Source organism: Argentina anserina, chromosome 3 (genome assembly GCF_933775445.1).
Source record: "Argentina anserina chromosome 3, drPotAnse1.1, whole genome shotgun sequence".
NCBI classification, from domain to species: domain Eukaryota; kingdom Viridiplantae; phylum Streptophyta; class Magnoliopsida; order Rosales; family Rosaceae; genus Argentina; species Argentina anserina.
Genome location: NC_065874.1, coordinates 26,016,875 through 26,029,824, shown reverse-complemented (window position 1 = coordinate 26,029,824; position 12,950 = coordinate 26,016,875). Strand labels below are relative to the sequence as shown.

The following is a 12,950-nucleotide window of genomic DNA, read 5'->3' as shown; positions in this document are numbered from 1 at the left end:
TTTACAGGCCATGCTTACGGGCTTGTATTAAAAAAACATAATACTCTTATTTAAGGGTTTTGACCAATAAAATAATTATTTAAAAACATTCTTAAAAAAAGTCACAAATAAATTCTAGTTTCGAAATATTGTCGATCGACACCGATAGATGTGATCGATATATATATTTAGGGACCCTGTAAAAATTTCATTCGTTTTGACCATGGTTTGACCGTCCATACTTACGGTGAACCAAAAAATAGGCGTTCTGACATAATAAAACTCAATTGAGCGGGTCTTTTCCAAATGGGTTTCCTCGTTGCGACCATGCACGATTGGTGACAAAAATTAGATGATTTCAAATATGTAAACAGTTTTCGGCATTCGCATAATGGTAATGGGTTCTCTGTTAAGGCATATTAGTGGTGTTTTTGGCTTACCGGAAATTGTGACGGTCAAACGAGGCCTGAATTAGATAAAATTTTAAAATGGCCATTAAATATATATACTGATTACATCGGATGGTGTCGATCAATTCCGAAAAGTTTCTTCATATAGTCGCTTCATAATGTGATAATTTTATTATAAACCTAATATAAAGGTTATGATACATTAGTTTCACTTCGGTGATCGACAACTCCAGTTCGAAATATGGTCGATCGACACCAACAGATGTGATCGGTATATAAATGTAGGGAACCCGTAAAAATTTCATCGGTTTTGGACATCGTTTGACCGTCCGTACCTACGGTTAACCAAAAAAAAGGCGTTTTGACATATTAAAACCCTCATTGACCGGGGCTTTGCCGAATGAGTTTCCTCGGTGCAACTGCGTACAATCGGTGACAAAAATTAGGTGATTTCAGATATGCAAACGGCTTTCGGTGTTCGCATCTTGGTAATAGGTCTTCCTTTATGGCATATTAGTCGTGTTTTTGGTTTACCGAAAATTCTGACGGTCAAACGAGGTCCGAATTGGATGAAATTTTTACAGGGTCACTAAATATATATACCGATCAGATTAGCTGGTGTCGATTGATCCCGAGAAGTTTCCTTCATATAGTCGCTTCATAATGCGTGTTTTATTCTAAACCTAATATAAAGGTTATCATATATTAGTGGAGACTTGGGCGATCAACAACTCCTGTTTGAAATATGGTCGATCGACACCATCAGATGTGACCGGTATATATATTTAGGGACCCCGTAAAAATTTCGTCCATTATGGAAATAGTTTAACCGTTCGTATCTATGGTCAACTAAAAAATAGGCGTTTTGATATATTGAAACCCCATTAACCTAGACTTTGCCAAATGGATTTCCTCAGTGCGACCATGCATGATAGGTTACTAAAATTAGGTGATTTTCATATATGCAAACGGCTTTCGGTGTTCGCATCTTTGTAATGGGTCTTCCCTTATGGCATATTAGTGGTGTTTTTTGTTTACCGGAAATTCTGACGGTTGAACGTGGTTCGAATTGGATGAAATTTTTATAGGGTCATTAAATATAAGTATCGATTACATCGGTTGGTGTCGATTAATCCCGAGAAGTTTCATTCATATAGTCACTTCATAATGCGATAATTTTATTTTAAAACCTAATATAAATGTTTTGATACATTAGTGGACACTTCTCTTATCGACAACTCTAGTTCAAAAATTTTGTCCGTTTTAGACATAGTTTCACCGTCCGTACCTACAACCAACAAAAAAAATGTATTTTGACATATTAAAACCTCATTGACTTGGGATTTGCCGAATGAGTTTCTCGGTGCGACCGCGCACGATCGGTGATAAAAATTATATGATTTTATATATGCAAACAGCTTTAAACGTTCGCATCCTGGTAATGGGTCATCTCTTAGGACAAATTAGTGGTGTTTTCGGTTTACCGGAAATTCTGACGATCAGACGAGGTCCGAATTAGATTAAGTTTTAACAGGGTCCCTATATATTAGTACCGATAACATCAGCTGGTGTCGATTAATCTCGAGAAGTTTACATCATATACTTCATATAGTTGTTTCATAATGCTAAAATTTTATTTTAAATCTAATATAAAGAAATATTAAATTTTAAATCTAGTATTATTAACATATAAAATATTTTATGTATAATTATTACCAAAAAAGACATATAATTGATATATGTATAATATATTATATGCATGTATAATATTTTATTTTTTGGCCGGCTTTTACATGTCGGGCTTTTGATGGGCCGGGGCCGGGTTTCACATCTCTAAACTAAGTTCGGTCCTCTACCCACGGAAGCGGATTTTAGTGGGCTTTCTCGCGGGTCATGCCGAGTAAAAGCCCATTGGGCTTGCGGGCTTTTCGGATCCGCAAGTTAAATGATGAGACCTACTCTAAAGGCAACTATATTTGCTTTGAAACATCGGTGAAATAACTAGGAGCACAGTAGATATGTAATCCTAAACACGATGAAGAATCGCGTACATATCCTAATGTCCAATAAAACAACTATCCAATTATGCTGCCAGTGGAAAATAAATCCAATGACACTTAGTTTCACCCTACCATTAGACGGTAATGACCATTTGATGAAGTAAGGAAGTCGCTGCCTACCTAGAGAAAACAAGGCACATTAAATGCACACAAAGACACGAAGCTCGACTGGCCCAACAATACTATTGCAGGGGCTTATTTAAAAGTAAATAAACAACAAAAGTAAATAACAACAGTAAATAAATTATTACCAAGGTCAGGCCCCAAAATGAGACCCAACCCTTATTACAGCCCAGAATGGGTCTACAGGCAGTGCCCAAGCCCGCAAGGCCAAACTCGAGAGTGGGCCTCCAATCTTCTTGGCCCAGGTCAAGAAACGCGTTATGTCGCCTCTCCGTTCGTCACCAATGAAAGTTTGCACTGTCTGATCCTCCTCTGATCGTTGATCGACGATGCAAACCATCGTGTTGTCAAACCCACACCCATCAATCCTAGGAAGGTGGGCAGGATTGCAGATCCGACTACCACTGCTAGTCAAACCAGCCGACCTTCGATCCAGTGATAGACCAGACAACCACCGACCTCTGATCCAACAAAATTCCAGCAACAACAACAATACAGTGACTCCTTGCAACTGAGAGAGAAGATGAATTACACCTTTCGATGCAAACCTCCAAGCTAGAAACACGCCGACTAACCAAACAACTCGTCGGCCGCCCACATCATGTGCCGGCTAGGCCAAAGGCCTAACGCCAAGTGCAACCGGACAGGCACTAGTGTTAACAGCGACGGCGACAAGAGAGAAGGGAGTTAGGGTTTTTTTTCTATGTAATTAAATATAATGTGTCTATGTGACTAAATTTGCCACATAATATCAAAGCCTTAAAGGCCTAAAATATTAAAGTCAACGATCATTTTCCATAACAATATATAAAAATAACTACAAACAAGAAAACTTAATCACTTGCGCACGCCTTATTGGAAACTTAATTATTATCATCTAGAAGAGAAAAAAATATTATTCTCTTGACTAATGGCTACTTTACACTGTAATTGTCAACCGTATGCGAAGAGATGACATACATGCATGCAATGATAGATAAACCACACAATGGAAAAGATGCGACAAGACAAGAATATACACAAATGCTATCTTACCGGAAAGATAAGATTAGATCGACCTAGCGATGTAAGGATCATACGATCGAGTTCATTGAAGAATGCAGTAAGGGATAAGTTCATTTTCTTTTTGTAATATATATTTAAGAATTAATTTCAGTTTATCCACGTAAATTTTATATCCAAAATTAGTTCACCTCTTAAATTTTTATTTTAATTAGTTCACCCCCTTATATTTTCAAATGACAAAATCCAGATTTTTTATATGAATTATATCGATAATTATACTACGAGACCTAATTTTAAAGCTTCAATGTTGTTGTAAAATTATTATGAATTTTGTTTTGGTCTTGCATATATGATTTGAAGCTTTCTTTTGATAATTTTTAACAAATTTTAATGAAGAAAATCTGAATTTTATCATTTTTTGATGTTATTTGAAAATATAAGGGTGAACTAATTAAAATAAAAAATTTAAAAATGAACTGATTTTAAGTGTAAAATTTAGAGAAATTAATTATATCTTCAACTGACTGAGCTGTAGTTTGGCCCCGCGTCCAAACCATATTATACAACTTATTTCATAATTTAAGGTGCTGTTGGTGTTTGATGAAACAACAACTATCATCTTTAATCAGAATTTCCCACTTTTCGAGGCATAATCTGGGAAGCTACTATTCGGTGCTTTTGAGATTCTGGATTTTAGAAGCTGTTGCCGCATGTTTAAATTCCCTCTACTACCTTTCCATCATCTTCACAAGTAAATCACAAGTAAATCTGTTTAAAGTCATTTTAGTCATTATGTAAATTCACCACACTTTTATATTAAATTTCACTAAACACTTTAAAAATTATTCTTACAGCACAAATAAAACTGATTATTTTCACCACACAGCTAAAACTGATATTATATTAATCACCTCGTGCCAAACTCGCCCTAAGAGTGAAGCTCGGACGACCAGCATGGACAGCCTTGGGGCAAGACGAGCTAGGCTCATTCCTAGAGCCCTCTTATTCAAAGGGCCCTTAATTACATTTGTGTGTCACTATATTATGTTTAGGTGGATTTACTATATATAGTGGTCGGTACTCTAAACAACTCATAAGATGTCAAGAGTTCGTTTTCTTGCGGTAGCAAAGTTTGCTTTTTTACTTTTAATTTATAGTGTTTTCCTTTCCTTTGTGGTCATTCTAGTCCTTCTGCATATTTGTTTGATGATATCATGTGTTTTCACATATTTTGGTGGTATTTTGATAATTGGAGATTGATTTGTTTAGTAATTTTTTGTACTTTTTTTTTCGTTGATAATTTTGTCAAGGCGGCTAAATTTTTTTCGACCAGACAAGACAAGATTGTCATCATTTTTTCTTTCTTTTTCTCACAACTTGATCGACTTCTTTCGAAGACTATTAAAATGCTAGTGTAGGTAACTGTATGATGAAAGCTACTCTGCAATCAATGAGAAGAGGACTGATCTCAATGGTTATCCTCCAGATATCTGATTACTGCTATACAGGTGTATTTGTGTAGTTGCAGAGTACTAGTTGACATAAAATCAAAGCTGCCATATGTTTCCACCCTGATAGCTAGCAAGAAATCTGGATATAACTTGCAATGGATTTTCTCATTCCCTATCTGAAGAACCCTGTCACGGTTGGTTTGCTTGCAATAATAACCGTTGCCTATTGTTTGATCTCAAGGAGTTGGAGAGCTTCCAAGGGAAAAACAGCTCCTGAAGCCAAGGGTGCATGGCCTATAGTTGGTCACCTTCCCTTGTTAAACCGGTCGACCGAGCCTCTTCACAAGGCCTTGGGAGCCATGGCTGACAAGTACGGACCCCTTTTCACCGTCCGGCTCGGGATGCAGCAATCTCTGGTGGTGAGTAGTAGTGAAATTGCTAAAGAATGTTTTACAATCAAAGACGCATGCTTGTCCTCGCGCCCGCATATGGCTGTTGTAGAACATATTGGCAATAACGCCATGTTTGGACTTGCACCAGTCGGACCATACTGGCGAAAACTGCGTAAGATTACCACTCTAGAGTTGCTTTCCAACCGCCGGCTAAACCTGCTCAAACATATTCGAGTCTCGGAGGTGAGTACCTTCTTGAAAGAAATGTACAAAACTTGGAGTACTAAGTCAACAAATCAAAACAAGAGCTCCGACGTTGATCGAGCGTTGGTGGAGTTAAAACAATGGTTCGGAGACCTCACTCTGAACGTGATTCTCAGAATGGTGGCCGGAAAGCGGTACTCTGTTGCCACTGATGAGGAAGAGAAGAACGAATCACGTCGAGTCCAGAAGGCACTGAGGGAGTTCTTTAACTTTGTGGGGCTGCTTATGGTTGGCGATGTGATTCCTAATCTTCGATTGTTGGATTTAGGCGGACATGAGAAGGCCATGAAGAAAACCGGAAAAGAGTTGGACGCTATTGTTGGGAAATGGGTGGAAGAGCATAAGCAGAAGAGACTCAAGAGAGCATTAGAACGCGATGCGGCTCCTTATAGTGAAGGGGAGCAAGACTTCATAGACGTCATGATTTCGATACTTGAAGGTGCAGATCTCGGCGGTTTTGATGCAGATACCATCAACAAGGCCACATGCATGGTACTGCAACTTCTGTGCAACTCTCTATTCATGCATTCAAATTCTTAATTATTTTTATTTACATCTTTAATTGCCATATATATAACCACTTTGTGTTTTCCTCAGAATCTGATTGCAGGAGGCAGCGATACCACCATGGTCACCTTGACATGGGCAATAGTATTACTGTTAAACAACCGCCACACGTTGAAAAGAGCCCAAGATGAACTAGACGCCCAGATAGGAAGAGAGAGATTCGTGAGCGAGTCAGATGTGAGCAAGCTGGTGTATATCCAAGCCATAGTGAAAGAGACGCTTCGGTTATACCCGGCAGCACCTTTATCAGCACCTCATGAATTCAACGAGGATTGCACCATAGGTGGCTACTATGTCCCAAAAGGCACACGGTTGATCACAAACCTATGGAAGATCCAAACCGACCCAAAGATGTGGCCGGACGACCCATTAGGGTTTAGGCCGGAGAGATTTCTAACCACTCATAGGGATGTCGATGTTGGGGGCCAACATTTTGAGTTGATTCCGTTTGGAAGTGGAAGAAGAGCATGCCCTGGGCTCGCTTTCGGCATTCAAATGGTGCAGTTTACGTTGGCTAGCTTCCTGCATGCATTCCAAGTTTCAACTCCCTCTGATGATGCACCAGTTGATATGACTGAGAGTTTAGGGCTCACAAATGTCAAAGCTACTCCACTTGAAGTTTTCATCAAACCTCGTTCGTCTCAGAAACTTTATGAGTGAAATAAACAGATAAGCTTTACTATGCTATATACTAAGAAAAATGATCCATCGGTCGTGGATCGTGATATTGTGATATGATCTCGTAATATTGTCGTAGAAGATTGTATTGTACCTTTATATATGGAGAATAAGAGTTCGAAGAGACACATGCATACTAGTTTAGACTTTAGATGTACATATCTACCTTATTTATTGGTCATTCCTTTTTAACAGTTGGGACTGATGCACCAAATGAAGAAACTACAATGAGAGAAATCAACTAACTTGGAAAAGAACAACATCTCTTGATTTACAAGTCAAACAGGCTAATAATAGATTATTAAATCTAAATTTTATGATAAAATATGATGACCACATCTTGGTATTCATAATATCTGCACATTCACGTATAATTTTGATTCGCACATTTGGCCTTCCTACTTTCACATGTTCACCTATAGGGCATTAAGTCATCTCCAACCCAAAAGATTAAAATAACCCCTGGTTAAAATTTTAGCCTTGAAAAATTAAACTATTTATTGATTTGACATCAATCGTATTCGACATAGGGCTAAAAGTTTAGCCCTAAATTATATTATAAAATTTGAGGTTGTTATTCTATGTTTAATTTGTATTTCAAGTAAATAAGTTATTTTCATAATTAAGAAATTAGTTCCGACATTTTATTATATATTTTAATTGAAACTATTATTGCCTCTCACTTCTCTTGTTCAACCATATTTAACAAAATAAAAGAAGCAATGACATTGCGAATTCATCTACATGTTTGTCAAATAATTAAATATATATATATATATTGAAGAAAATGGTCTATACAACCTCAATATATATATATATATATATATATTTCTAATTTTAATCAACAAAAAGTATATAATAAAATGTCGGAACTAATTTCTTAATTATGAAAATAACTTATTTACTTGAAATAAGAATCTAATACAAAATTATAATACATAAACATATGATAACAACCTCAAATCTTAAAATATAATTTAATGCTAAAAATTTAGCCCTATGGGTTGGAGACAGTTGATATCACATTAATAAATAGTTCAATTTTTCAGGGCTAAAATTTTAGTCATGGGTCTATTTTAACCTTTCGAGTTAGAAATGACCTAATGCCCTTAACTTAAGAGGGTTGGCGATGGAGAATACTAAATAAGTCTTTTAGCCCTTGACTTAAATAGGTTGGAGATGGCCTTAGAGCTCACTTGATCACGCTATGATCTGTTATGCCGCATCAAGAGAAAAGCGAGAAGAGTTTACTCAAGAGAGCCGGCGGAGGTTCCAGTGGAACGGTTCCACATTTGGCAATTGTAATGCTGGTTTCTACAATAATGAAAAAAAATGGCTTGCAATAAGGAATTCAACTTCAATCGTTTGGTTCTTGAGTTTATAATGATCAGACTGCAGAAGTTGAAACTGATGTTCCCCAACCAATATGTACCGAGTCATTCGTCAAATTCGGTGTTACATGATCCAACAAAAGATTGTACGACACTTATAAACACAACAGGAGAGCACTAAACATATCCTATATCCAGCTGATAGTTGTGAACTTGGAAAGTTACTCTTACACCTTAAGATACAGAAGGGCATTAAACATTTCCAGCTGATAGTTGTAAACTCGGAAACTACTCTTACACCTTAAAAGCACGCAAGACGGTTAAACTGGGGAAGATGGAGACGCCAAGGCCAACAAAAAAAATCATCAGCACAATGACTAGTAAAAATACAATTCAAATGAGTGATTGATCATGTGTTTAGAATGGGTGCAAAAAAGAGAAGGAAAACCAATGGTTAACAAATTAAATGCACACTTCATTCACAGGCACATGCGCACAACCAGAGGAGATCAGCAATCTCAATTCTGTACTGACGCCAATACAATCTGAAAAACAGACCACGTACACAGATAAAAGCAAAGAATCTAACAATATCTTCCACCTACACATAGTATATAAATACTCTGGTAATTAGGGGGTATCTACAAAACAAGGGACTGAAAGTACAGAAACTTTTGGCAGGAAAGAATTTTTGCAAGTTCCTTAACTAGTAAGCCAAAGTTTCATGGCCAGTAAGATACTACAATCAACTGTGCTGATATCATCTTGCAAAGGAATTGTTCAATGAGTTATACACAGCTCAATATACAGTACACTATTGAGCCATTCACATTAACTATCTAGAAAATAATGCTAACATACAAAATATTTGACCCAAAGTTAAAACACAAATAAATACTGAGAATTCAACTCCACAGGAAAGCACCAAATTTATATATTCTCCATCATCACTGGCGGTAAGATACTTACAAAGAGCAAAAGACGGGGAAAAAGGGAGGACTTTGCCCAAAGGTACAATGCAGCTATAGACTGACTGAAGATAATGTATACACTGATTATGGCACATAGTCTTCAACTTCTACAGTTGAAGAATACTAACAAATGCAACCAATCTAACGTACAGATTGTCAAAGAGTACAGCATTCAATTTCAACAATTGAAGAATACTCAAAAATGAGACCAAATACTCAAGCAGACTACCACATTTGCAATGCACAGATGACAATTCAAAGCACCTTACAATAGCACCAATCTAACCCTCTACACAATGCTGATATTATCATCCACATCATGCCGACATTGTGTAATCGAAACCTCCCAACTCATCTAGAATACACGGCAATAGCAATCAACTTGTTTTCATCAAAATTTTACTACAGCAACACACAATCAGTAAAACAATGAAAAATTAAACAGAGGGAAACAAAAATCCGACTTGCAACTGCAATTGCAGAGTCCCATCTGCTTAACCACTACTCCAACTGAGCTATCGAAGAAGACAACTAACAACACCAACAATACAACAACACCAATTAAAACAAAGCTATAATTAAATCACCAATTCAATTATCAACACATAAAGCCCTCCGATATAACGTAGATCCCATACTATTCCATCAAGCCATCCACATAACGTTATAATTGGGCATCAAAAATCCTTGAGCTCATCTAACTTACCTCGAAACCGGTCCTTAAACCATCTTAACAAAACAAAATTATCCAAACCAAAATACAAAACGAAGGAAAACATATAACGAAAATACGCCAACTTAAAAGCCTCACAACCTCAGTCGAGTGGGACCTCCACGTCGCCGTCGGTGATCTCCTGCTGCAAGTCCTTGGGGTCCTTCCCGTCAACGGTGCACCCAACCGAGACGCAGGTCCCGAGGATCTCCTTGATAGTGCCGCTCAGGTCCTTGGCCATCGACCTGGTCTTCATGATCTTCGCAATCTCGATGACGTCATCGAGGCTGATGTTGCCGTTGTGCTTGATGTTCTTGGTCTTCTTGCGGTCGCGCTCGGGCTCCTTGAGGGCCTTGATGACGAGCGCGGCGGCGGAGGGGACGACGGAGACCTTGGCCTGACGGTTCTGGACGGTGAGCTTGACGGTGACGCGGAGGCCCTTCCAGTCCTTGGCGGTCTCCTTGGCGATGTCTTCACCGATCTTCTTCGGGGAGAGACCGAGGGGGCCGATCTTGGGGGCGAGGGAACTGGCGGCGCCAACCTCTCCTCCGGTGACGCGGACGTAGACCTCGACGACCTGGGAGGGATCGAACTTCGGCGGCATTGTGGAGAGGACTGGGAGCTTTTCAGGGTTTCTGCAACCGAGAGATAAAGAGGTAGCTGCGGAGGGTTGGGAAATGGAGGAAATATATATGCTAGGGTTTTGCAGGATTGGGGTGTTTTATGTCATATTTCTCCCTGGGAATAGCTGTGTTGTTTTGGGGGTTGGAGAGTTGAGTGGGGGTTTTTTGGTCAACGGAGTGTAAGTACGATGGGGGACTGAATGAGGCTGTGAATTTCACGGGGACTGAAGCTTGTTCTGAGGTTAAATGTGACGGAAATGTTGGTTTGGGCCTTGGTGGAGTGTTGGACATGGGCTACTCCACTGGGCTTTAAAGATGTTTTTCTTTTGGTTTGGAAAGTTGTAGACAGATCAATGGAGAATTTAAACATCGGCTACTATCACACCTCCAAAGAATTATCTATAAGCTACTCAATAGGTTTCACTTCGAGGTCTCTATCGTTTCATTTATGACACAGTGAACACACCTCCGATGAGTGAATATATTTGAAGAGAAAGAGGAAAGAAAAAAGAATAAAAGAAAAATGGCTTGGGTATGTTTTCTTTTGACAAAAAAAAATAAGGAAAGATGATAAATTTTACCCTCAACGACTATCAGCCTTGAGGAGCTACATTTGTGGCCCGTGAAGTTGTGAGCATTCGGAATGTGCATCATAATTATGCCACGACTTTTAGTGATAATTAAATAGTCACTTGATTATGAAAAATATAGGTAAAGCTAGTGTTGCTTTTAATATTTATGGTTAATACGGTAGTTGTTAACGTTGTGGATTGCCTCCCGGAGATAATCCTGCTTGGTTACTCATTTAGTATGATGTCTATTGCGAACTTAACCCACTTGATTCTCCTTTCACCTGTCAAGTAAGATACAATGAGGCGTGAGAAGAGATACTACATCTTGGTAGTTTTCAACTCTTTGATATCTAAGTCAAACACTGTAAATATGTTGACAAAGTAACGGTAGGTAAGTATTAATTACTTAGTAAATGAGGAGAGATGTTCAACCTTATATAATTGGGTTGAGGTAGGTGGAGCACTTATTTCTTAATATGAGTGAGACTAGGTCCCTTGAAGTGCTCTTTGAGGCCTGCTTTGGAGTGCACGTGCAGGCGCGTCCCTAGTTAGATTAGGGTCACTGATGGCTTGTTGCGCAGCTGACGTTGTTGTCTTGCCATCTGCATGGCTAGCTTAGGTTGTATATGACTCCAGGTCGGTGATTAATAGCGCTGATGATTATGGCTAGATATATGCTTATGCCAACAGTAGTAATACATGAATGATTGATTCTGATGTATTTCACCATAAGGCCTATGATAAGTTTTTCTCTTTATCATCTATAGTTTGATACTAATTAATCATACATCTTGTTGTCAGATGCTCCTGAATCAATTATCCATGTATTATTACTTGTAAATCCAAAAATATTTATAGCAACACCAAATTTTACCTTGATTTTTCAAGGTCAAGGAAATATAAGCACATCATTTGCTTGTTTGGAGCCATCACCCAAATTTTTTAAATTTTAATTAAATGGCTATACGGAAGAAGTTACAAGCGGTATAAATAATATAAGACCAGAGTGCTGTCTTATAACAAACATCAAACCCAAAGGGTCTGACCCCTAACTTCCTAATTGGAGGTAAAACGCATGTGCACCATGAGGCAAGGAAAAAGGTCATCAAGACCAGAAGACTCAACCGACGATATGCCAACAGAGTTGGAAAATAAGTGTCGGAATCACAGGGTGGTGGCTCTGATCCCATGGAGGAATAACAGGAACTTGAGTCAACTCCGGCCTCCTGAGATACCCAAATTGGTACGGCAACCTTCCCACAACGATTGTGTTACATGACCATCTTTCTAGCCTCGTGGACTATTGATTGTTGTCTAGGTCTCTTTGAAGATATATTCATTCAAATTTGTTGGATTTTTTATGAGTACTAATAATGTCTCCAAATGATATTGTTCAAACTATTTGTAACGTCTTTCTAATGAATTCCTTGCATAAAAATACAAATCTATGACTTCAATGATGTCTTTACTTCAATAGTGACCAAGTTCATTTCCCATCCTCGAGCAGCCTCAGTAGGAGTCCATGCCAACTTACCTTGAGTGCAAACTTCAAATACCACTAATATCCAGTTAATCCCAGTTCATATAGGTGCCATGCATAACGTACGGTCGCCTCCGTTGCTTTACAGAAAACTCCGAGCAGTATATACAAAAATGCACATCAATCTTCGTCAAAATGCTCGACAAAACTTCAAGTTTTCTTCACTGATTTGGTCCCGTGCACTTCACCTATTCCAAACGCATGCCTAACAAATCATATCACTGCCTGCAGTACAAGCCAATGGCCATGGCCTCCAATAATTGATCTAGCTA

General features: G+C 38.4%; 2 protein-coding genes across 2 annotated transcripts; one reads left to right on the top strand and one right to left on the bottom strand.

The window, feature by feature from the left end:
• The first annotated feature begins 5,118 nt into the window (after positions 1 to 5,118).
• On the top strand, positions 5,119 to 6,917 carry LOC126788560 (cytochrome P450 CYP82D47-like). Its single transcript, XM_050514561.1, has 2 exons — positions 5,119 to 6,176; positions 6,282 to 6,917. Exons 1-2 carry the CDS (start codon positions 5,184 to 5,186, stop codon positions 6,909 to 6,911), a joined length of 1,623 nt encoding a protein of 540 aa, XP_050370518.1. The 5' UTR covers positions 5,119 to 5,183; the 3' UTR covers positions 6,912 to 6,917.
• A 2,928-nt stretch (positions 6,918 to 9,845) lies between these two features.
• LOC126788566 (60S ribosomal protein L12) lies at positions 9,846 to 10,608 on the bottom strand. Its single transcript, XM_050514568.1, has one exon. It carries the CDS (start codon positions 10,545 to 10,547, stop codon positions 10,047 to 10,049), a length of 501 nt encoding a protein of 166 aa, XP_050370525.1. The 5' UTR covers positions 10,548 to 10,608; the 3' UTR covers positions 9,846 to 10,046.
• Positions 10,609 to 12,950: the final 2,342 nt, after the last annotated feature.